This window comes from Diabrotica virgifera, chromosome 6 (assembly GCF_917563875.1).
Source record: "Diabrotica virgifera virgifera chromosome 6, PGI_DIABVI_V3a".
Classification (NCBI taxonomy): Eukaryota; Metazoa; Arthropoda; class Insecta; order Coleoptera; family Chrysomelidae; genus Diabrotica; species Diabrotica virgifera.
Genome location: NC_065448.1, coordinates 17,552,774 through 17,580,426, shown reverse-complemented (window position 1 = coordinate 17,580,426; position 27,653 = coordinate 17,552,774). Strand labels below are relative to the sequence as shown.

General features: G+C 33.3%; 1 protein-coding gene across 1 annotated transcript in view; it reads left to right on the top strand.

Moving 5' to 3' along the window:
• Positions 1-11,902, top strand: part of LOC126886585 (signal recognition particle subunit SRP72) — a 112,078-nt gene extending 100,176 nt beyond the window's left edge. The window contains exon 10 of the mRNA XM_050653537.1: positions 11,645-11,902. Coding sequence (XP_050509494.1) covers positions 11,645-11,780 — 136 coding nt within the window. The 3' untranslated portion in view covers positions 11,781-11,902. The remainder of the gene's footprint in view (positions 1-11,644) is intronic.
• The last annotated feature ends 15,751 nt before the right edge of the window (positions 11,903-27,653 follow it).

Here is a 27,653-nt window from a genome sequence, read left to right as displayed (position 1 = left end):
GAACAAGAGGATAGCGAGCAAATATTGATATCAGACTTCTCATACATGCTAATCAGTTATAACAGAGAATATATACTCTCCATTTATATTCGTTTAACGTTTATATTCTTTGGTTATAATCAATGTATAATTTTATTATCGATAAATAAATATGTAAGTGGGTGTACAGATATTCCTTCCCTCACAATATTCTTTTTTATACATACAAAAGTGTATAATCTCTCATTTTTTGGTTTTAGCATAGTGCATAGTATATCATGTGGCCAAGTTATAATCATATTTTTTGTGCTACTAAAATCATCTTTTGTATTATTTTATCCTGCTGTATAACAAAATGATTTTAAACTAAATATGAATTTAATTTGTTGGTTACTTATTTATTCTACAGAGTTAGGCAGGTTATAGTTTTTGTATATCTAAAAAAAACAACAACCAATAGACACACTGAATAACAAACAAAACATGTAACGTTAGAACACGAGAAATCTTTGTCAACGTTGTGTACATACAAAAAGAGAAAATAAAGGCTGGTTTAATTAAGCACAGTTTAATGTTGAGTTTAAGAAACCTCAACAAAGAAATAAAATAAAGGTGCAAAGCTGGTAAACAATACTACTATCACAGCATGTATATGCAAATAAATAGAAAGTCACAATCAAAACAACTAGCCAAGAAATGTATTTAGGAAAATACTCTGATACTCTTCAGAAAAACTGTTTCTTTTTTGTTTGTCGATGTCGAAAAAGCATGTAAACAAAAACAAATGATCAGGTTGACAGTTGACGGTATGTCATTTGCCAATATTTAACTTTTGTGATTGGTTCAAATTTTCAACAACAATCGGGCAACACTGTTCGCAGTTTGTCTCATCCCTTTCGACTCCCTCGATTCAAGAATACAGTTTTTTAAAATCGAGAGAAATTATGAAGGAGTAGAAAAGCGAGTTAGCGTAGTGGGGAGTAAAATTTTCTCTCGATTCAAGAATAAGCGCACTGAAATCTTGGCAAATCACTTATTGTCGATAACCAAAAACACGAAATAGAAAACGAGGTGGCTGTTTTCTCTGGTAATAACTGTAATACGAATTTCGGATGGGTAAACAGGCGAGGCACCAACAACGTCTATTCCAGGCTCAAGGGAGGTCTCGGCGTTAACGTAAAAGGCATTTGTTGCATCGCACACATCGTTCACAATACAATCCAAATCCAACATGCAGTTGATGGTCTTCCTGACGAAATAGAGGCTATTGTAAAATTTCACAAATATTTTTGTATGTATACCGTACGCGTTACAAACTTGAAAAGTTTTGTAAGACAGCTGACATCGAGTACAAAAAATTAGTGCAAAATGGAAATACAAGATTTCCATGTACCATAGCTGGTAATAAATGTCTTTATTACCAGCTGTGGAAAGGATCCTGGCTATAGGAAGGCCTGAAATCTTATTTTCTTGTTCAAGTAAACTGACCTGTCTTATTGCGACAATTCTTCACAACAGAAATTGGAGCACTTTACTTTTTGTGTTCGGACAGTTAAATGTATTCAACAAAACCATTTAGTCTATGGAGAAGACTAACTCAACTGCGACAGATATAGGTATAGATTTGACACACTTAAAAACTAATTTTCAACACAGGATGGAAAACCAAATTTCCTTCACAAGAAGCTAAACAACTCTTAAATAAATTGAAAGATTCCATAAATGTCGAAAACTTCATGAGTGACGTTCACGCTTTTTATGAGCGCTGCATTTCGTATTTGGAATTGTGGGAAAAGAGCTTCGACGGAGCCGAAGATTTTGAGTGGATCTGTTTGAAAAATGAGCTTAACTGGAGTGAAATCGAAAAAGCAGCAGATAATATAAATAAAATGCAAAAACCTCAATCGATAACCCAAATAATGATTGATGAGGTGTTATTGGCATAAGGCTTCTTCAAAAATTCTAATGAAGCTAGTTACTCAGAGAAATAGCTCCAGCTATTCACCCATTTTTACAAGAAGCAGATTGAGGTGACAAATTAAAAAAAAATTAAAGGCACTCGTGGGAGTGCCGAAAGAAGTGAAAACTTCTTATAGTATATAAATTACGAGCTCAATGCTTTTACCCCATCCTAAAAGAAGTGCTATACCTATATCATATACGATATACGCGATGCGTATGCCCTATGCTATTTATGTATACATACACATAATTTATATATGTACAAAATTTATTTCAGCGAAGTGATGACTTTCACTGATGACTGAAAATTCAATACTTTTTCCCCATCCAAAAAGTGCACAACGTCCCTAAAGAAATTTTCAATTCAAAAATTTATTTTGTCGAAGCGATAACGGTCGCTAATTTACTACTTTTTCCCCATCCAAAAAGTGCACAACGTCCCTCAAGAAATTTTCACTTCAAATATTTATTTCGTCGAAGTGATGATGGTCGCTAATTTAATACTTTTTTACATCGAAAAAGTGCACAACGTCGCTAAATGTTTCACTTCAAATATTTATTTCGTCGAAGCGATTACGGCCCTAATTCAATACTTTTCCTCCATACAAAAAGTGCACAACGTCCCTATAAAAGTTTTCACTTAAAAAATTTATTTCGTCGAAGCGATGACGGTCACTAATTTAATAATTTTTCCTTATCCAAAAAGTGCACAACGTCCCTCAAGAAGTTTTTACTTCAAAAATTTATTTCGTCAAAGCGATTAAGGTTCGCTAATATAATATTTTCCCCATCCAAAAAGTGCACAACGTCCCTCAAGAAGTGTCCACTTCAAAAATTGATTTCATCGAAGCGATGACGGTCGCTAATTTAATACTTTTTTACATCGAAAAAGTGCACAACGTCCATAAATAAGTTTCACTTCAAATATTTATTTCGTCGAAGCGATGACGGTCCCTAATTCAATACTTTTCCCCCATCCAAAAAGTGCACAACGTTCCTAAAGAAGTTTTCACTTCAAAAATGTATTTCGTCGAAGCGATGACGGTCGCTAATTTAATGCTTTTTTCCATCGAAAAAGTGCACAACGTCCCTAAAAAAGTTTCACTTCAAATATTTATTTCTTCGAAGCCATGACGGTCCATAATTCAATACTTTTACCCCATCCAAAAAGTGCACAACGTCCCTCAAGCAGTTTTCACTTCAAAAATTTATTTCATTGAAGCGATAACGGTCGCTGATTTAATACTTTTGTCCATCGAAAAAGTGCACAACGTCCCTAAAGAAGTTTTTACTTCAAATGTTTATTTCGTTGAAGCGATGACGGTCGCAATGACGGTTGCCAATTTAATACTTTGTCCCATCCAAAAAGTGCACAACGTTCCTAAAGAAGTTTTCACTTCAATACATATACGTACAAAATTTATTTCGCCGAAGAGATGACGGTCGCGAAATAAATCCTTTTTCCCTATCGAAAAATAGGTTTTACATTTAATTTAATTTTAAATACTTCTATACAATTTATGTATAGATACACATAGTATAGATACGTACAAAATTTATTTCGTCGAAGAGATGACGGTCGCGAAATAAATCTTTTTTCCCCATTCTAAAATAGGTTTTACATTTATTTTAAATTTAAATACTTCTATACAATTTATATATACATACATACAAATAATATATAGCATAAGCGATGACGGTCGCAATGACGGTCGCGAATTCAATGCTTTTTCCCCTATCCAAAGTCGCACAACGTCCCTAAAGAAGTTTTCACTTCAAAAAATTGTGGGGCTTGCTATGTGTCTACCCGGTACTTCGGGGCCAGTCGAAAGAATTTTTTTGTAGTTGAAAAAAATGTGATTTGACGATCTGGAAAGGATGGAAGAATGCGCCCTTACTTACTTACTTACTCCGTGACGTTACAACCCTTCATGGGTTTTAGCCGACTCGGCAACTTACGGTTGAATGCGCCCTTGCTTACGTGCAAATTCAACTTGAATATGTCATGCAGTGAATTTTATGACAAAATTCTGTAAAAAGTGCATTCTAGTGAAAAATATTAAGCAAGCATGAGCGAAAAATAAAACTGGGCAAATTTTTAGTTGTGTTTGTATTAATTGTATTTTATCTCTTTTTCTTTTTAATAAAAAATATATTCACATTTATTTTAATACATTTTCAGTTCTTAATAATTTTGATTGCATTTCAAATATGAACACAAATTAAGCGAAAAGCCAAACGAAAATGAGCATCTTCCTCTTCTGCGTCCTGGTTTGGCTCTTCGTAATTATGGTAAGCCTAGTATTTCAAAATGAAAGTGAAAATAAATTTAAACTTTCTTAAACTCAAGTTGTTTTTCCCAGAAATTATAATCCTCTGCTGGGGGACCAGTTGACTGATGTCATTAATGTACCGTAATTATTAGCATCGGTAGAAATTAAGGAGGGGGGGGGTATGGTTTGAAATATTTAATTTTTTTTATGACTTTAAATAAAAGTGCATTATTTCAAGAATACTCTCTAAAAATTTCAGATTGATCGGAGTAAAATTACCAGAGATACAGCATGTTGAATATCCCTACCTTCGACTCGCTTTGCCGCGGTTTCGCGCCAGCACGCTTGAGCATAGTAAGAAACGATCAACAACTGTTAGTTCGCCTTCTCGTTTGTAGATTACTCGGCGATTCAGAAAAACATTCCGATGTGCATCACTTTACGATTTGACAGACAAATAGGAAGATGAAGTTGTCAAAACTTTAAACGCGTTTTTCTCAAAACTGCTTTTTCAAAGGCGGTGGAAATTGTAACTCAACCGATCCACCAGAAATATTGCATAGACTTTCTTTAGACATTTCGTGACGCTGTCGAGATCTATTTGTTTTTATGCTTATTTTGACTTCCGAGTAATACCAAAAACTCAAAAATCGTTAAAAATAAAAAAAACTCGACAGCGCTACTTTGAGAAATTCATAAGCTAATAAAATCTTTTTGAAGTTTTTGTTTCACATAATCCAGTGACGAGTTCTGACGTCCAACGCAAAATGCATTTTTTTTGAGGAGTCTGTAAAAATTTGCCACTGTTGGCTTATTTTTCAATATTTTTCCTTGATATTCTGTGAATTGTACTTACTATCTTCTTCTTCACCTGCCATCTCTGCGACGGAGGTAGGTTGGCAATCATCATGGCTATTCTGATCTTAGATGCTGCTGCTCTGAATAGTTCGGTTAATGTGCATCCGTACCATTCCCTCAAGTTACGCAACCACGAGATTCGTCTCCTTCCTACACTTCTCTTGCCCTGGATTTTCCCCTGTATAATCAACTGAAGTATGTTGTATCTCTCATTACGCATAACATGCCCCAGGTACTGCAGCTTTCGTGTCTTGATGGTTTCCAATATTTCCAGTCTTTTGTTGACTCTTCTCATGACTTCGTTGTTTGTTATATGCTCGGTCCATGACATCTTCAGGATTCTTCTATACACCCACAGTTCAAATGCTTCCAACTTTTTAGTAGTCGATGCGTTAAGTGTCCATGCTTCTGTCCCGTAAAGCAGAGTCGAGAAAATATAACACCTTGCCAGCCTAACTCTCAAGTCTAATTTCAGTTCTCTTGTACAAAGTACCTTTCTCATTTTATTGAAGTTTGTTCTTGCTTTTTCTATTCGAACTTTGATTTCTTTAGAGTAGTCGTTTGTGTGATTAAGTATTGTGCCAAGATAGTTGCAATTTTTTACTTGTTCTAAAGTTTTACCTTTAATTGTCAGGCTTTCATTATTATTTTGGGTTTTTGATATCCTCATAAATTTAGTTTTCTTGATGTTTATTGATAATCCATATTCTTCTCCATACTCAACTATCTTGTTCATTAGCTTTTGGAGGTCTTTAAGGTTGTCTGCTATTATGATAGTATCGTCCGCATATCTAATGTTGTTAATTGGTGTTCCATTTACCTTTATTCCTGCTGTTTCTCCCTCAAGAGCTCTTTTCATAATTTCTTCAGAGTATGCATTGAATAGTAGTGGTGATAATACACATCCCTGTCGCACTCCTCTTTTAATTTCGAACTCTTCTGATGTGTGTTCGTTAATGCGTATGTGTGCTTGCTGTTTATAATATAGATTTGTTATAATTCGAAGGTCATTGTATTGTAATTCATCAGGTCAACCATTCATTGGGTATGTCACCCGACTGATAAATTTCATTAAAGAGCTTTAAGAGGACATCTGTGTACTCATTTTCTATTATTTTAAGGATATCAATAGGCAGTTGATCTGGTCCCGGGCTTTTTCCGTTACTGGTGTTTTTTAGTGCATACAATTTTTCTTCCTTTGTAATTTCTACACTTGTTTCTCTGTTTTCGAAAGATATGTCTTGTAGGTTTCCTCTTTCGTCGTCGAAAAGCTCTTCCATATATATTCTTTCCATCGTTTTAGCTTTTCGTCAGTCGTTATAATAGTGTTTCCATTTTTGTCTAAAAGAGTTGTGTTGTGGTTTCTTTTTTGCAGTCCTGTCATTTCTTTAACCTTTTTATGCAGGTTGAATAGATCGTATTTGTTCTGAAGAGCTTCTATCTCTTTACATTTTTCCTCATAGTAAGTTTGTTTTGTCTCTCTTATCTTTTTTCTGATTTCATTGTTAATTATTTTGTAATTGTGATTGTCTTTGTTCTTGGCTTGTCTTCGTTGGTCCATCATGCCGAGTATCTCGTCGGTCATCCAGTTGTCTCCATTTCTTATTGGTTCTTATAATATCTCTTTGCATGGAACAAGTAGGCAGTTTTTTAGTGTTTCCCATTGATGGTTTATCTCGTAGGTGTTAGTATCTAATTTATCAAAGTTTTCGTATATTTTCTGTTGAAGTTTGTTTTTTTATATCAACTTCTTTCAGTTTTCTAACATCTATATTTAGAGTTCTTTGGGGTTTTCTAATACGTTTAAGCTTAAGCGTGACATTAGCGATTAGTGGGTTATGGTCTGATGTGACATCTGCTCCTGGATATGTTTTAACGGATTTGATGGTATTACCATATCTCTCTTTAATCAGTATATAATCGATTTGGTTTCTTACCACTTTTTCCGGTTTATCTGCTGGTGAGCGCCATGTATATAACCGTCTCAAAGGTAATTTAGAGAACGTGTTTGTGATTATTAGATTTTGTTCTTGGCAGAATTGTATTAGACGATCACCTCTATCGTTACGTTCCCCTAGTCCTTGATCTCCCATTATTGTTCCAGCACTTCCCTTGCCGACTTTTGCATTAAAGTCGCCCATAACTACCGTGATTTCCCTGCTCTTTGTCATTTTCAGTGCATCTTCAATTTGTTGGTAGAATGTTTCTACTTCATCTTCTGTTGCATCCGTCGTTGGTGCATATACTTGGATCAAATTTAGTTTCGTGTGTGATATCCTTATTTGTAGTAGCATCACTCTTTCTGAGATTGGGACAAAACCCTCTATTGACTTGTTGACCTCTGTATCGACAATAATTGCTACTCCAAGTCTATGTTGGTTGTCAGTGTTTCCCGAGTAATATAAGGTACTGGTTTTGGTCGAAAGGCATCCTGATAGACGAGGGCATTTAGCACAAAATTAATAAATTTTTAAATTCAGCACCTAGAGACTTGCAGTTTTTTGCATTATGTTCAGGATGACGTCAGGAAAAAAGTCTACTATTCAAAAATGGGTGGAAATGCATAATTGCACTGTAAAGTGCATAAAATGCATCCAAAATTGCATAAATATAAAAATAAAGTCAAAATCAGCATACTAAGGAACAAAATTTATTATTTGGGAGGTTTTTGGGGTCACTGAATACGATTAGACAATCAGAACAGACCCCCGGATCACCTAGTGCCCAAGGTCAGTGCAAGAGACGTCATCTTCTGGAGTTTCGATGGTTTTTGGCATTAAATCGATGCAAACGGAGTAGTCACGGGTTTTAGGGGTCACTAAGTACTAATATGCCATCAGAATTGACCTCCGGAGTACCTGGTGCCCAGGGTCGCTACTAAGGCACGTCATCTTCTGGAGTTTCGAGGGATTTCGGCACTAAATTGATGCAACTGGACTATTCGGGGGGTTTTTGAGGTGGTTAAACACGAATATGCCATCAGAACAGACCTCTGGATTACCTGGTGCCCAAGGTCACTGCAAGGGATGTCATCTTCTGGAGTTTCGAGTGCTTTCGGTATTAAATTGATGCAAACGGATTACTTACGGGTTTCTGGGGTCGCTAAACACGAATATGCCATCAGAATATTGAATTCATTCCGGATTTCCTGGTGCCCAGGATCGCTACTAAGGCAAGTAATCTTCTGGAGTTTCGAGTGTTTTCGGTATTAAATTGATGTAAACGGATTACTTACTGGTTCTTTGGGGTCGGTAAACACGAATATGATATCAGAACTGAGCTTCGGAGTACCTGGTACCCAGGGTCGCTACTAGGGTACGTCATCTTCTGGGGTTTCGAGGGTTTTCGGCATTTAATTGATGCAAATGGATTACTGAGGGTTTTTGGGGTCGCTAGACACGAATATGCCATCAGAATTGACCTCCTAGTACATGGTGCCCAGGGTCGCTACTAAGGCACGTCATCTTCTGAGGTTTCGAGGGTTTTCGGCATTTAATAGATGCAAATGGATTACTGGAGGGTTTTTGAGGCCGATAAACACGAATATGCCATCACAACCGACCTCCTATGCACCTGGTGCCCAAGGCCACTACAAGGGACGTCATCTTCTGAAGGTTTAAGGAATTTGGTATTAAATTGATAAAAATAAATTACTCGGGGGTTTTTGAGGTCGGTAAACACTAACATGCCATCAAAACAGACCATCGTAGAACTTGGTGCCCAGGGTCACTGCAAGGGGCGTCACCGCAAGCGAGGTTTTCGGTACTATATTGATGCAAATAGATTACTTAAAGGTTTTTGGGGATTCTGAACACGAATACCCGATCAGAACAAACACCGGAGGACCTGGTGCCTAAGGCACGTCATCTTCTGGAGTTTCGAAAGTTTGAGGTACTCAATTGATGCAAACAGACTACTCACGGGTTTTTGGGGTTGTTAAACACAAATACGCCATCAGAAGAGATACCGAAGCACCTGGGCCTAAGGCACGTCATCCTCTGGAGTTTTGAGGGTTTTTGGCATTAAATAGATTCAAACGGATTACTCATGGGTTTTTGGGGTTGCTGAAGACAAATATGCCGCCAGAACAAACACCGGGGCACCTGGTGTCTAAAGTATATCATCTTATGGAGTTTAGAAAAATTTTGGTACTAAATTTATGTGTAAACGAATTGCTCATGGGTTTTTGGGTTTGCGGAATACGAACTTTACTATGTTGATCTATATTTTTTTATATGAGCGTTATTATGCGTTGACGTTATTAGTGATTATCGTAATCACAAGATACTCCAGAATTCCTCATGTAAGCCATATTTGTGTTCAACAACCAAAAACCAAAAAGTTTTTTCATCGATTTGGTAGGTACCAATTTAGCAGTGCCTTAGGTACCAGGTGCTCCTAGGGTGAGATCTGATGGCGTATTGGCTTTCAGCAAGCCCAAAAACCTATGAGTAATCCATTTGCATGAATTTAGTGCCGAAGACTCTCGAAGCTCCAGAAGATGACGCCATTAGCAATAACCTTTCACCAGACTCTCCGGGATTCAGTTCCTGTGGCATAGTTGTATTTAGCGACCTCAAGAACCCCTCAGTAATCCATTTACATCAATTTAATGCCGAAATTTCTCGAAACTCCAGAAGATGACGTCCCTTGCAGTCACCCTGGGTACCAGGTGCTCCGTGGGTATGTTCTAATAGCATATTCGTGTTTAGCTACCTCAAAAACCCCCCGAGTAATCCATTTGCATCCATTTTATGCTGAAAACCCTAAAAAGTCCAGAAGATGACGTGCCCTAGTAGCGATCCTGGTCACCAGTTACTCCGGAGTTCAATTATGATATCATATTCGTGTTTAGCAACTCCAAAAACATGTAAGTAATACGTTTGCATCAATTTAATACCGAAAGCCCTCGAAATTCCAGAAGATGACGTCCCTTGCAGTGACCTTGGGCACCAGGGGATCAAGAGGTCTGTTCTGACGGCATATTCGTGTTTAGCGACCTCAAAAACCCGTAAGTAATCCGTTTGCATCAATTTGATACCGAAAGCCCTCGAAACTCCAGAAGATGACGTCCCTTACAGTGGCCTTGCGCACCAGGTGATCCTAAGGTCTGTCCTGATGGCATCTTCGTGTTTAACCACCTCAAGAACCCCCCCGAGTAGTCCAGTTACATCAATATAGTGCCGAAATCCCTCGAAACTCCAAAAAGTGACGTGCAGTAGCGACCCTGGGCACCAGGTACTCCGGAGGTCAATTCTGATATGATATTCGTATTTAGCGACCCCTAAAACTCGTGAGTAATCCGTTTGCATCGATTTAATGCCGAAAACCATAGAAACTCAAGAAGATGACGTCTCTTGCCGTTACTTTGGACCCAAGTGATCCGGGGATCAGTTCTGATGGCGTAATCGTATTCAGTGACCCCAAAAACCCCCCAAATAATAAATTTTGTTCGTTAGTATACTGATTTTCACTTTATTTTTATATTTATGCAATTATGGATGCATTTTATGCACTTTACAGTGCAATTATGCATTTCCACCCATTTTTGAATAGTAGACTTTTTTCCTGACGTCATCCTGAATATAATGCAAAAAACTGAAAGTCTCTAGGTGCTGTATTTAAAAATTTATTTATTCGGGTGGTTTTAGTGCTAAATACCCTGGTCTATGAGTTAGGCCACCATGTTTCGCTTACTCCTAGTATATTTATATTCAGTCTTCTCATTTCTTGAAGGATGTTATGCATTTTACCCGGCTGATACATACTTTTGCCATTCCACGTACCTATCTTTGCTTTTGTTAATTTTAATTTGTCTTGTTTCGGTGTTTCGACAAGGGTTTCGCCGGTTAACGACCTGGGAGTCCTTGTCTGTTCCTTCTCTGCCGGATCTTGGGCTCCGATTCCCATGATGTTTCTTTTTTTCTTTTAGTACTCATTGCCATGATGATTGTACTAGAAATATCCAATTGGATCTTTAATACAGTGGTTTCTCCTTGCCTTCTGTATCCTTATGCCGTTGATCATTTACTTGATTCATTCGCCTTTGGTGCCAATTTCTTAGCGCCAGGACAAAAGAGTGCCCTTCCACTTACAAATTCATCCGCCCGAAGCCGTTGGTCAGTAAGTGTGGGATTGCTTATACCGGCAATCGCTCGGTGGAGTTTTCGCCATATCTGGCTACCCTCACTTAGTGCAGTTGCCCGGGGTGTGGCACGTGGAGCCATAAGTGAGAGTTAGTTGTCTTATGAGGACCAGTTATCAAGAACCATCTCCCGTCTATGACGCTCGATGTGGTCGTTCCGATAAAAGGTGCTACCTCTATAACACAACTTTACACCCCTTTACTTACTATGCTTATTTAATTTAAATATAAAATGAGCGTCCAAGTTTCAAAAAAAATCCCAAAAATGTGCTTGAAATGTTGATTTCAAACCATACTCTCCCTTTAAGGGTAGGATTATCTTCTAGTACCTGCTCGGGGACGAATTGAGGGCAAATCTGCATTGTACACTAGACATATTTATATAATAACTTAATATTTAATTTTAAATAATTTACTTTTATTTTAGCGACTTCTCTAAATTCGTTGAAGATTCATCAGACACTGCGAGTACATCAGTGGATCCCAGTCCAAGGCCTTCATCTAAATCTGCCCAAACTCATCACAAAAAGAGTCAACAAAAGAAGAAGGGAAAGAGAAGATAAATATTTGTTGATATTTTCTGTTAAACTTTATATTACTTTATACATACTTTATATTATTACTGTAATGTAAATTCTAGACAAACGGCATAAAATAAAGGTTTAAAAAATGTGATTTAAATTAATTGTAATTTTTAATTTTATACTGAATCAAGTGCTGAAGTACTGATATGAACTTTTAATCGTATTGATCCACCGAATATGAATTATTACCAATAATTTATTGGGTACGTTCAGACGATTTCGGCGACTGAACAGCTGACTAAGCGGAGGCGTTCAGCCTCCTCGATAACAATCCACTGTCACAGCCACCTTTACTTTATAGACGTGGGCACTGTAAAAACAATAATTATATAGGTTTGACTATAGATACATACAGGGTGGGGCATTAGTGTGACAAAGTCCAATTACTCGGTTGTCGTAAGAGATACGAAAAAAAGTTATTTAGGTAAAAGTTGGCGCACGGATAGAACCATAATTTAAAAATATTTTTAAATATACAGGGGCGTCCGTATTGACAGGGTGACACAAACTTATGTTTTTTTAAATGAAACACCCTGTATATTTTTACATTTTTGGATTCTACTTATTATTTCCTTTCTTAAAAAATAAAGTTTTGTAATATTATACGAGGTAGTTTAAAAGATAATTACAGTAGAGCGTCGATAATCCGAACGATCGCTAATCCGAAAACAAAAAAATTATAAAATTAAAATGATCGCGTACCGAATTTTTTTATTTAATATGACAATATGGGCAAAATATGACCGCGGATTTTTGTTTTGTTTATGTAGAAATACATACAATATATTTGTTTATTATGCAGGTGTTTTATTCCTTGTAACTAAAACGTATGTGCATATGTACATATGTACTACGTTTATGAGCTTTGTATGTATGTTGAACATATGTTCGATAATCCGAACAATTTGATAATCCGAACTACCCCTGTACGGATTATCGACGCTCTACTGTAGGTTTTTTTGTTAATTTCGTAGTAACATGTACACCCTGTAAAATTGTAGTGATTTGACATCAGATTTTCGATTTATATTCAAATGATTTTTAATATTGTCTACTATTGTTAATGATTAAAAGTATAGCAAAATGTTTAATTTTAGTATAGGGGGGGGGTCGAATCTCGAAGGGAGGAAATGAGTATTTTCTGAGTTTTCTTAAATGGAACACCCTATATTTTAGTATTGTAATGAAATGATATTTTATGGTCCTTTTTATTTCTTATGCATTCCCTATACCTAAGTGCTTTAATTTCTAAGTTATTCGTGATTCTTTAAGCCAAACATTAATTGCAACAAAAATTACGTGAAATTATGTTACGTGGCCTTGAAAATATTCAATCAAAAATAATGTTTCGAAAAGAAATACATCATAATCTAGCCTGATCCTTAATTTATTAATATTGGATGAGATATCCAAATAAATTCGTAGTGAAGATTGTTGGTGCGCAAAATATTACTAAAAACATACAATATTCTACCTAGTCGTCTATGACACTAAATTTGCTTAAAAATTTGACATTATACTATCTTTATAGTTCCAGTTGCTTTGTTACCATTACTAATATGAATTTTTCTAATAAGGGACTGATTAATAAGGTTTTTGTGCTAGTGGAGTATAACAAAAATGTGCTACTAGCAATAATAATTTTTCATCAGAAATTCCCTGATAGACGATAACCAAGAAGAGAAACGGCTAAAAATATACTAGAACGGTTTCAACGGACTGGACACTTATTTTATGATAAATCTGATCGAACAAAAACTACTGTAAGTGAAGAAAACAGGAATTAAATGTAATCCTTAGTGTCACTGAAGATCTGCATATTAGTACAACCATTCTTACAATCTAAGTATCTAGTCTGTTGAAACCGGTTTAATATACTTTCAAGTTTCTTTTCTTGCTTGTCGTCTATCAGGGAATTGCTAATGATAGATTTTTATTGCAACTAGTCATTTTTGTTATACTCTCCTAGCACAAAGCCATTTTAATCAGTTCCTTATTGGAAAAATTCATATTAGTAATGGTAACAAATCAACCGGAACTATATAAATAGTATAACGTCAAATGTTTACGCACATTTTGTGTCATAGCCAACTTGGGAGAATTTTGTATGTTTGATTAATATTTTACGCACCAACAAACTTTACTAGGAATGCATTTGGATATCTCATCCAATTTTAATAAATCAAGGATCAGGCTAGATTATTACGTATTTTTATTTCGAAAAATTATTTTTGATTGGATATTTTCAGGGCCACCTAATACAATTTCACGTAATTTTTGTTGCAATTAATGATTGGCTTAAAGAATCACGTATAACTTACAAATTAAAGCACTTAGATATAGGGAATACTTAAGAAATAAAAAAGTACCATAAAATATCATTTCATTACAATACTAAAATACTCCGTTCCATTAGTTCCATTTAAGAAAACTCAGGAAATACTCATTCCGAGTTTCGACCCACCCTGTATACTAAAATTAAACATTTCGCTATACTTTTACAGCCTTATTAATAAACACGGACTAACGCTCGACTAACTTTAGTCCGAGGACTAAGTCAATACCATTCATTTTCCCTATTGATAAACAGCGACTAACGATGGACTAAGCTAAACCCTCTCTAGTCTCGAACTAAAATTTAATCCCGAGGTAATAGTAGGTTTAAACCGAGACTAACTTGACGTTTTGTATTCATAACCTTACAAACTTGCTAAATACATTATTTGCTTTTGCTTGCTTTTATAATATATAATAACATTATTATGTTATTATTGATAATGGAGAGATATTATTTTATTAATGATTTAAGATAATTAATATACGAATTAAATGAGGATAGAAATCAGCGGAATGATACCTATTCCTCTTGTGAGTCACATCAAAATATACAAAATTATAAAAAAAGCTTTAGTTTAGAGGAATTAGAAGGTAAATTTAAAGTCAAATACCGATTTTCAAAAGGTACAGCAGTTAATATGAAATACAAAACAATAATACAATGATATAAAATATAAAACACCAGGTAGCACCTTCTCAGAACGAAGTCCAACAAAAATTAACTAAAATTTGTGCAGAAATGGCACCGACCGAACAGCTGTTCGGTTTAGAGGAAAGAGAGGTTTTTACATTTTCTTCTTTTTCGCAAAATTCTCTACATTTTTCTTCTTTTTCGCAAGAGTTGCCAACATAAATTTGTTGTAACTAGGACTAAGGAAGGTTTAGTTAGTCCGAGCTTAGTCCGTGTTTATTAATGACAATCTTAAAATGAAGTTAGTACTCGCTTAATCTCGGACTAAGTAATCCGAGACTAACGTCGGACTAAGCAATTTTTATTAATAAGGCTGTTAATGTTTAACAATAGTAGACTATATTAAAACTCGTTTTAATATAAATAGAAAATTTGATGCCAAATCACTACAATTCTGCAGGGTGTACATATTGCTACGAAATTAACAAAAAAACGTAATTATCTTTTAAACTACCTCGTATAATGTTACAAAACCCTATATTTTAAGAAAGGAAATGTTGAGGAAAATCCAAAAATGTAAAAATATACAGGGTGTTCCATTTAAAAAAACATAAGTTCGTGTCACCCTGTCAATACGAACGTCCCTGTATATTTGAAAATATTTTTAAATTATGGTTCTATCTGTGCCCCAACTTTTACCTAAATAACTTTTTTTCGTATCTCTTATGACAACCGAGTAATTGGACTTTGTCACACTAATGCTCCACCCTGTATAAAGCTTTACAATATAAAGCAATACAAAGAAGAACAACAATAGCATCAATAGAGAGTGCTAAATATACATTTTCATATAAAATATATACTGTTAGGCAAATTTCAAACCGATAACTTGGAAAAAAGATTTGGACAGTACAGACATCTGTCAGGTTGTATTTACAATGTTTCATATACACAAATATTAGAGTCTGAAAAAAAAATCGTATTCATAATATCTAAAAGGGACCCAGGATTTGAAACATTTCAAAAATTTACTTTCTAATGTCTTAGAGAATGAATCTACTGAAGAAATTATTGCTGCTTTTCATCAAATTTTTAAATCCAACTATTTGGATGTGTATAAATTGGACGAATCAACACAGTTGTATATTTGTGGATATGTCGCTCATCAAATACATAAAAATAAAAACTATTGTGAACATTTCAAACACCTTGTTTTTTTACAATAAAGGAAATACAACTGGAGCAGATTACTATGATTATTTGCAAAGGGATGGTTTGTGCTTAGCAACAGATTCAGTAAAATTTATTTATTATCATCTTTGTTCAACATTCGAATTTATTATTAATAATCCCAATATTGAAAAATTATTTTTGCAAAACAATTGTCACCTGAAGTTATTATGATCTTTGGTAATGAGAAGTTTAGAACATGAAGGATTTCACTAAAATTTTGAATTTGAGTGTGAATGTGGGGAAAATGCTTTCAAAGTTTATTCTACTGTTTGCACAAACTTACTCAAAAAAGGTCCTTATAACACATCCACAGGGTGCCTGGTGGTGCCGTGGTCGAAAAATTGTTTAAACAATTTTTTTAAACAAATTCACAAAAATAATTTTTTCATTGCGAACGATTTTTTTTAGATAATTTGGGTTATTCTGAGCAAAAAAGGTCTCTTGTGATATTTCTCTAAAATTGATTGTTGTCGAGTTATATGGCCATTTTCACATTTTTCAAATTTTAAATCGCGTATAACTCGACAACAATCAATTTTAGAGAAAAATCACAAGAGACATGTTTTCACGGCACCGGCCGGCACACGGTGGATATGTTATAAGGACCTCTTTTTGAGTAAGTTTGTGCAAAAAAATCGAATCGGAATAATTTCACTAACGGGAGCGACGATACATCCTGGACTATAGCGCTAATTGTTAATAATTAAAAAAAATTAAAGGCACTCGTGGGAGTGCCGAAAGAAGTGAAAACTTCTTATAGTATATAAATTACGAGCTCAATGCTTTTACCCCATCCTAAAAGAAGTGCTATCTATACCTATATCATATACGATATACGCGATGCGTATGCCCTATGCTATTTATGTATACATACACATAATTTATATATGTACAAAGTTTATTTCAGCGAAGTGATGACTTTCACTGATGACTGAAAATTCAATACTTTTTCCCCATCCAAAAAGTGCACAACGTCCCTAAAGAAATTTTCAATTCAAAAATTTATTTCGTCGAAGCGATAACGGTCGCTAATTTACTACTTTTTCCCCATCCAAAAAGTGCACAACGTCCCTCAAGAAGTTTTCACTTCAAATATTTATTTCGTCGAAGTGATGATGGTCGCTAATTTAATACTTTTTTACATCGAAAAAGTGCACAACGTCTCTAAATATGTTTCACTTCAAATATTTATTTCGTCGAAGCGATTACGGCCCTAATTCAATACTTTTCCTCCATACAAAAAGTACACAACGTCCCTATAAAAGTTTTCACTTAAAAAATTTATTTCGTCGAAGCGATGACGGTCGCTAATTTAATAATTTTTCCTTATCCAAAAAGTGCACAACGTCCCTCAAGAAGTTTTTACTTCAAAAATTTATTTCGTCAAAGCGATTAAGGTTCGCTAATATAATATTTTCCCCATCCAAAAAGTGCACAACGTCTCTCAAGAAGTGTCCACTTCAAAAATTGATTTCATCGAAGCGATGACGGTCGCTAATTTAATACTTTATTACATCGAAAAAGTGCACAACGTCCATAAATAAGTTTCACTTCAAATATTTATTTCGTCGAAGCGATGACGGTCCCTAATTCAATACTTTTCCCCCATCCAAAAAGTGCACAACGTTCCTAAAGAAGTTTTCACTTCAAAAATGTATTTCGTCGAAGCGATGACGGTCGCTAATTTAATAATTTTTCTCCATCCAAAAAGTGCACAACGTCCCTAAAGAAGTTTTGTACTTCAAAAATTTATGTCGTCGAAGCGATAAAGGTCACTAATTTATATTTTTCCATATCCAAAAAGTGCACAACGTCCCTCAAGAAGTTTTCACTTCAAAAATTGATTTCATCGAAGCGATGACGGTCGCTAATTTAATGCTTTTTTCCATCGAAAAAGTGCACAACGTCCCTAAAGAAGTTTCACTTCAAATATTTATTTCTTCGAAGCCATGACGGTCCATAATTCAATACTTTTACCCCATCCAAAAAGTGCACAACGTCCCTCAAGCAGTTTTCACTTCAAAAATTTATTTCATTGAAGCGATGACGGTCGCTGATTTAATACTTTTGTCCATTGAAAAAGTGCACAACGTCCCTAAAGAAGTTTTTACTTCAAATGTTTATTTCGTCGAAGCGATGACGGTCGCTTATTTATTACTCTCTCCCCATCAAAATTTAATAATTTTTCCCCATTAAAAAAGTGCACAACGTCCCTAAAGAAGTTTTCACTTCAAAAATTTATTTCGCCGAAGCGATGACGGTCGCTAATTCAATACTTCTTCCCCATCTAAAAAGTGCACAACGTCCCCAAAAGAAGTTTTCACTTTAAAAATTTATTTTGCCGAAGCGATGACGGTCGCGATGACGTTCCTTAATTCCATTCCTTTTTCCTATCTAAAAAGTGCACAACGTCCCTAAAGAAATTTTCACTTCAAAAAATTTATTTCGTCGAAACGATGATGGTCGCTAATTTAATACTTTTTCCCCATCCAAAAAGTGCACAACGACCCTCAAGAAGTTTTCACTTCAAAAATTTATTTCTTCGAAGCGATGACGGTCGCAATGACGGTTGCCAATTTAATACTTTGTCCCATCCAAAAAGTGCACAACGTCCCTAAAGAAGTTTTCACTTCAATACATATACGTACAAAATTTATTTCACCGAAGAGATGACGGTCTCGAAATAAATCCTTTTTCCCTATCGAAAAATAGGTTTTACATTTATTTTAAATTTAAATACTTCTATACAATTTATGTATAGATACACATAATATAGATACGTACAAAATTTATTTCGTCGAAGAGATGACGGTCGCGAAATAAATCTTTTTTTCCCCATCCTAAAATAGGTTTTACATTTATTTTAAATTTAAATACTTCTATACAATTTATATATACAAACATACAAATAATATATAGCATAAGCGATGACGGTCGCGAATTCAATGCTTTTTCCCCTATCCAAAAATCGCACAACGTCCCTAAAGAAGTTTTCACTTCAATAACAGCTTTGTAACAAAATAATGATAAAAATCTCTTCAGGACCTTGAAGAAGGGTTTTGAAACTTGATTTCGTCACTTTTTGAATTCCATAATAATAATTTTTAATCGAGTTATTAAGCATTGAAAATAGCCATTTTCGCATTTTTCAAATTTTTAATCGCATATAACTCGACAACAATCAATTTTAGAGAAAAATGACAAGAGACCTTTTTTGCTCAGAATGACCCATATTATCTAAAAAAATTGTTCGAAATGGCAAGATTATTTTTGTGAATTTGTTTAAAAAAAAATTGTTTGAACAATTTTTCGACCACGGCACCCTGTGGATAAATATGTTATAAGGACCTCTTTTTTAGTAAGTTTGTGCAAAAAAATCGAATCGGAATAATTTCGCTAGCGGGGGCGACAATACAGTCCGGTCGAACAAGGGTTTCATTGATATTTACATTTTATTACTTTACAGGTATATAACCTTAGAGGATGGAAAACTTTCCATCCTCTAAGGGTATAACAGTAATAAACAGGAACCCACTATTTTCCCTAATTATTGTGACCATGTACCTTTAACGTTTTGTATTACAGAGTTGCCATATTTCAATTTGCATGCCAAAATGTATTTTCGTTTTTTGGCCAAACGGGTGAAGTTAGAAAAAAATGTTATAAGACTTTTTTGATCTACATGGTGCCTTCTACCTACACCTTTAAGGAACGCACTATTTTCGGGGACACCCTATATATATATATATATATATATATATATATATATATATATATATATATATATATATATATATATATATATATATATATATATATATATATATATATATATATATATATATATATATATATATATATATATATATATATATATATATATATATATATATATATATATATATATATATATATATATATATATATATATATGAGCAATATTTTTACTTTTTCGAAAATTTTGGGGGAGGTCTACCGATTTTCCCCAAATTTTAATATGTTACTGTACTACAAACAAAAAGACATTCTGAATTTTTTCAGATTTTTCTAAGCACAGGCGGCCATTTTGTGAGCCTTAAAATGTCAAGGCATAGCCCTTTTTAACGCTTTTTTGAAAAATTTTTTTCTCGGCTCCATCTACACAGAAAATAATTTTGAGTATGTCATATTTTAGCTATTCACGTCTACTTTTAACGTGAATTTTTTAAACTTTTGGCAAATATCAATGCGCCTTTTTGGCAAACATTAAAATAGGTCCACTTTTTACCAAAAATGACCATATTCAAACAGCAATAAAATAACTTTTATGTACTGCATCCATATTTAGCAAGTAACAAATTAAAAGATCTCTAAAAGATCTACAATTTGACGTGTAAAGTTTTTTTTTTAGACTTTACAACTTTTTGAGCTATGGACGTTTGAAAAGTGCCTTTTTTACAAAAAACGCGTTTTTTCGCATTTTCAAAGAGGTGGAACTTTTTTCTGCCAACTTCGAATTGCACAAAAATTTATTTGAACGTAGTTTTTATCATATATTATAAGCTTCCAAAGGAATTTCTTTGGCTATTTACTTTTAAATCCTTCATCTGAACCTCTAAAAAATCGATAATTTTGATACCTTCGTGAGCTAATATACCTTAACTTGTTGACCCACCTCGCTAAAGCAGGCGCTATTTAACCCTTTCATACATCATGAATTATGAAAGTAGAAAAAACACCTTTAATTTAAGCTTCGAAAGAAGTCCCTAGCGTTTACGAAACCAAAGTTATGACAATTTCAAGATTTAATTAAATTGAATGTATAGTCCATATTGTGAAGCCGTTCCTGTATGAAAAAATTAATCACATTTTTTGGCTCTGGAAAATATTTTTTAGGTTTTTTGGATGATTCTAAACAAAAAAGGTCTCTTTTCATTTTTCTCTGAAGTTGATACTTTTCGAGTTATAAGTGGTATAAAACTGAAAAATGCGAAAATACGCATTTTCTAGGCTTGAAAATTCATATTGTAAATTACAATTTTTGAGGTTGCTAACTGCCTACAGTAAAGCTTAAATATTCAGTTTTGAGATTCTGGTGAGAAATGTGGCCGTTTTCAATATGTACCGTTGTTTTTTAATTATTTAATACTATGAGAGTCGGCGCGGCGGTTTAATAGTAGAGGAGACGCGAATAATTAAGAGTTAAAAAATAACACTCTGTATTAAAATAAGCCCCCATTTTTCACCAGAATATCAAAACTGAATATGTAATCTTTAATTTAGGCACTTGTCAACCTCAAAAATGAAAACTTACATATAAGTTTTCAAGCCTCGAAAATGCGAATTTTCGTATTTTTCAGAATTAAATTGATTTTTAGAGGTTCCGATGAAGGATTTAAAAGCAAATAGCCAAAGAAATTCCTTTGGGAGCTTATAATATATGATAAAAACTACGTTTAAATAAATTTTTGTGCAATTCGAAGTTGGCAGAAAAAAGTTCCACCTCTTTGAAAATGCGAAAAAACGCGTTTTTTGTAAAAAAAGGGCACTTTTCAAACGTCCATAGCTCAAAAAGTTGTAAAGTCCAAAAAAAATTTTACATGTCAAATTGTAGATCTTTTAGAGATCTTTTAATCTGTTACTTGATAAATATGGATGCAGTACTTAAAAGTTATTTTATTGCTGTTTGAATATGGTCATTTTTGGTAAAACGTGGACCTATTTTAATGTTTGCCAAAAAGGCGCATTGATATTTTACAAAAGTTTAAAAAATTCACGTTAAAAGTAGACGTGAATAGCTAAAATATGATGTTCTCAAAATTATTTTCTGTGAAGATGGAGCCGAGAAAAAAAAATTTCAAGAAAGCGTTAAAGAGTGCTATGCCTCGACATTTTAAGGCTCACAAAATGGCCGCCTGGGCTTAGAAAAATCTGAAGAAATTCAGAATGTCTTTTTGTTTGTAGTACAATAACATATTAAAATTTGGGAAAAATCGGTAGACCTCCCCCCAAAATTTTCGAAAAAGTAAAAATATTGCTCATATATATATATATATATATATATATATATATATATATATATATATATATATATATATATATATATATATATACATATATATATACAGTATCAATTAAAGAAATATGGAACATAGCTTTTTAAGACACAGTGTTTGAACTGCATTTGAGATAGTGGACCAATATAAAAGTTCCAGACATTAAAACCAGAAATCATAGCAACATTAACATTGGCATGTAGAAAATATCTTTGAACTAGAACCTCCTACTTCTATCTCTCTTTTTGGGAGTTTACTAAAATAGCGAGCCCAGCCGAATGAGCCGAAAGTACATAATCGGACTTAAGGGTCCGCACCGCGCCAAGGAATAGAACCGAACCGAACCCACTACCTACATGCACAGACAAGGCGATTGCAGATACGCGGTACGAATGGGTTATTATTTTTATAAGTTTTTGGATATGTATTTAAAACATATAATTTAACCTAAAATATTTATTTTAATATTTATAGTGCTAAATATTTAATGTGTATCTATTTACGGATAGTGATGATTGGCATTATACATAATATTATGTATACAGTGCGTCCATAAAGTAACGCATAAATTCATTATTTCGTAAACCGGCGACATCAAGGAAAAATGCCGAAATAGGTCGATTTTTATTTTTAAATTCCGATTTTTTGGCATATATATTATACTAGTGACGTCATCCACCTGGGCGTGATGACGTAATCGATGATTTTTTTTAATGAGAATAGGGGTCATGTGATAGCTCATTTGAAAGGGTATTCAATTCTCTATTCACTAATATAAACATTAACATAATTATTTATACAAGGTGTTAAAAAAAAACATTTTTTTAATTAAAATAATTGAGACAAAAAGAAGAATGTATGTAATTTACTTAATTCAAAATACGTTTTACTGTTGTCAGAAAACAGGAAAAAATGTTTATTTGACAAATAAATATGGTTTTTCACTTATATTCAATGTTAAAGCTGCCACCCACCTGCGTGTCTTGGCAGTTTGAACATTTCGTTTAAGCGAAAATCAATGTTTATTTGTCAAATAATTTTTTTTTCTGTCTTCTGACAGTAGTAAAATGTATTTTGAATTAAATAAATTACATATATTCTTCTTTTTGTCTCACTTATTTTAATTAAAAAAATGTTTTTTGAACACCCTGTATAAATAATTATATTAATGTTTATATTATTGGATAGAGATTAAATTAAACAAAAATGTTGTTGCTTAGTAAAAAAAATTTCTTCTAATAATATAATTTATTCTAACTCATTCATATCGGCAATTATTAGAAGATTTTTTTTTACTAAGCTACAACATTTTTGTTTAAATTATTAATATTTTGTATTTTGACAACGACGTTGGAAATAAAAGTTAACGAAATAATTTTTTAAGTTAAATTGTGGCTTATTTCGTATTTAGAATAATAAATTACATAAACGCCACAAAGAAATAGCTTCAGACAATATTTTAGGTGAAAAAATATGTTTTAAATAGGTACGTATCCATAAACTTAAACTTATAAAAATAAAATAATCTATTCGTACCGCGTATGCACAAAAAGCTAGAAGGATCTGCAAATTCTGCAATCGTCTTCTGCATGTAGTCAGGTCGCCGGTCGGTTCGGTTCTATTCCTTGGCGCGATCGCGAGGCGGACCCATAGGAACCGGTCGTATAATAATTCTTATACCTGATTCTGACCTAGAGGTGGGCTAGAAGTATTTGCAATCATGTAACCGTAACCCATCGTAATTTTTATCTGTGATTGTGATTTAACAGAGCAACAAAATAGTTATTATTTTGTCTAGAGTCTAGGTCATGATTATAAAATTAGGTCTGTTAGAATGAGAAACAATTTTATTCAAAAAGTAGTTTTTGTAATGAAAATAATATTGCATTAATAAATAATTTCATGTTTTTTTCATTGTCTTAATTGTTATTAGAAAATCTAACAAGAGCATAGGCGCCAAATTTCGGGCCAATGCTTTCTCAATGCATTCATTTTTTTCGAATTTTAAGAAAATAATAAGTATTTTTGAAAAATATAAACGCGGAATGAAAGATTATATTATTATCTAGGGCCGAAACTCCATTAGAATAAAAAAACTGTCATTTGAATGAGATATTTGAAATTAAAAATCACACTCAATTTTCTCTTCTTTTTACCGCTGTAACTTAAGGCCCCGTCTCACCATCAAATAATTGACAGTTATTTGATCAAACTTGACTAGTGACACAAACTATACATACTAACTGTCACTTGTGTCACTAACTGTCAAGTTTGATCAAATACAAATAACTGTCAATTATTTGATGGTGAGACGGGGCCTTTATATTAGAAGTTATAGAACACATTATAGAAGTTTTCAGGGACTTTTAGCACTCGGTAATTATGTAATTTTTTATTCTACTTTTAAATTTTTCAAAAATACTTACTAGTTTTCTTAGGATTCGAAAGAAATAAATGCATTTAAATAGCATTGTCCCGAAATTTTGCGCCTACCCTCTTAAAAACGAAATACAAAGTAAACTTTAAATACCAGTATTTGCTACAAATACTTATTAGTTACTATTTGGTACTTTTAAATTAAAATTTCAGAATAGCAGCCTTTTAACCTTTTTATAATTAACTCGAGTTCTTCAATCAGAAATAATTAGACCAGCTTTGGAAATAACCGTTCGCAAGGCACTGATGTTCCAATGACACTAATTCGTTCTTGAGCTACTTGTGCATGATAAGGAAAAATATATTTATTTTCTCTCCGCCATTTTAACGAATCTTCATTTCGCGGCAACCGATCGCATTTACTAAATCTTTGCATTTCTATTATTGCCCTGCTTGTCGTAGTGCCTCGTGGCTGATCCTGCGATCCCATAATATCATCCGGATCTGCAGATGTTTTCTCATGTTCTAATAAAATTTGAGTCGTAAATCCTTTATCTTTTTGTTCCATTCCAAGTTTTTCTGCAATAAGAGCGATTCTATTTTCTGTGCTATTTCCGCATTTGTTGGATCCTTAAAAGGAATTAGTCGAAACCTTATTCTGCCAAGAAAAGTTGAAACAGTTTATCGACAGTTTAATAAAATACTCATACATTGTTGAACTAGTGTTTACGTACATATTTGTTATGCTTATAATAGCCTTAACAATTTCTTCTAGCTGAATAAATCTTTCCAACATATAAAATGTCGAATTACAACATGTGGAAACATCTTGCAGTAATTTGAGAGGATTCCCATTTCCTGGATTTTTTCAAAATCTAAAAGTTTAGCAGTTGCTTGTAGAACTCTTTTTAAAGTGGCTAATGGTATTTTTTATTTTGGTTAAATTTTTAATGATTTTCTTATATCACTTTTGATAACAACATCTGAGGTAGAAGTTGAAACGTCAATAAAATCATTTTTTTAAGTTAAATTGTGGCTGATTTCCTCATCCTTTAAGCCATCGTTCACAATAAAGTTTATTTATTGTGTGTGCAAAGCATCCAAAATGTTTCATTTTCACATCATTTTGTACCACCTTTAACATTTTGTGCATTATAGGAAACAATAATGTACTTATTAAAATTTTGTTTTCCAAGTTCTCTAAGTTTGATAAGACAGCTTTATCTTACAAATATTGCATGATGCATAATTATCATCCACTTATATAAAAACGTTCCATAAACTACTAAATTTTTATATTTTTGTTTGGCACTAATGGCATGGTATGCGTTCTAATAGCAAACCCAATTTTGTAATAGTGACCTAAACAAAATAATAACACGTGTAGAATTTTACGATGGTCTACAGTGGTAACACTTTTTATTAGGAGTTTAATATACGAATATTTCGTTGCTCCGTTAAATCACAATTGAATCGGTCATTGCGAAAACAATCTAAGACCATATTTTGGGTAAAATGACGACGCTTTTCAACGCCATTAAATTTACAATTACATTATACATAAACATTTAAACTTGTTTTGCCTTTCAGAAAGATTCATTTATAACCCATAATACTTATACAGAGAGCACGTAAAGGTTGGAATAAATTAATTTTCTCGAGAATGGACAATTTTGGAAAAAAAATCCCGAAAGAGGTCAATTTTTATTTTTAAATTACGACTTTTTGTCATATATATATCATACTAGTGAAGTCACCCATCTGGGCGTGATGACGTCATCGATTATTTTTTTAAATGGGAATAGGGGTCGTGTGATAGCTCATTTGAAAGGTAATTTAATTCTCTATGCAGTAATATAAACATTTACATAATTATTTATATAGGGTGTCCAAAAGAAATTGTTTTGAATTAAATTTATTGTCATAAAAAGAAGGATGAATGTAATTTATTTAGTTCAAAATACATTTTACTGTTCTCAGAAAACAGAAAAAATGTTTATTTGGAAAATAATCATTCCTTTTCGCTTAAATCAAATGTTCAAACTGTTAAGAGGAAGGTGGGTGGCGGCTTTAATATTGAGTTTATGCAAAAAACAGTATTTATTTGTCAAATAAACATTATTTCCTGTTTTTTCTGACAGCAGTAAAATGTATTTTAAGTTAAATATATTACACAAATTCTTCTTTTTGTCAATAAATTTAATTCAAAAAAAATTTTTTTTGGACACCCTGTATAAATAATTAGTTAATGTTTATATTACTGAATAGAGAATTGAATTACCTTCCAAATAAGCTATCACACGACCCCTATTCTCATTTAAAAAAATTATAGATGACGTCATCACGTACAGATGGGTGACGTCACTAGTATGATACATATGCCAAAAAGTCGCAATTTGAAAATAAAAATTGACCTGTTTTGGGATTTTTTACCAAAATCGTCCATTCTCGAGAAAATGAATTTATTCCAACCTTTACGTGCTCACTGTATAAAATATTGTATTATCTCGGAATATCCAACTATGAATGAAAATATTTTTACGTTTCCTTAAAAGTTTACACATTGTAACATGAATTGTTTTCACAATGACTGATTCAGTTACAGACAAAAATCACAATGAATAAAATATCACTATCGTAAATTAGCCCACCTCTAGACTCGTTCGGTTGATTTAAAACAGAATGAAATGGTAAATGTAGGCGGGCTTTTGCATTTACGTAGCTTAGTTCAGAATCCAGCAGTCGACTGAGGTATTGTACTTGTATAATATAATAATTATTTGAAAATATTTTGTTGGCCAACCGCCTAGAGCCGAAATACATGTATTGGCTATGATCCGTTTAAATATCGCTGGACCTGTATATATATATATATATATATATTTTTTTTTTTTTTTTTTTTTTGGTTTATTGGCTTTGGGAAGAACCCGTTTTGCCACGAAAATTTATAACATTTAAAAGACTATACATATAACTGAACACAATTTGGTACAAATACAATTTTTACAAATCTGTACATATAAATACAGTAACTGAATACAATTATTTGGTACAAATACAGTTTTTACAAATCTATACATATATATTTAATACCTAACTGAATAAAATTTGGATTGGTTGATACAGACCTAAAAGTTGAGGAAATTATAAGCGTCTCCTCGTACGACCTAAAAAGTTACAAAAAATAGCTCTTACTTCGGGATTATGGATGCACTCCAGCATAACGGAAAGATAATTTTG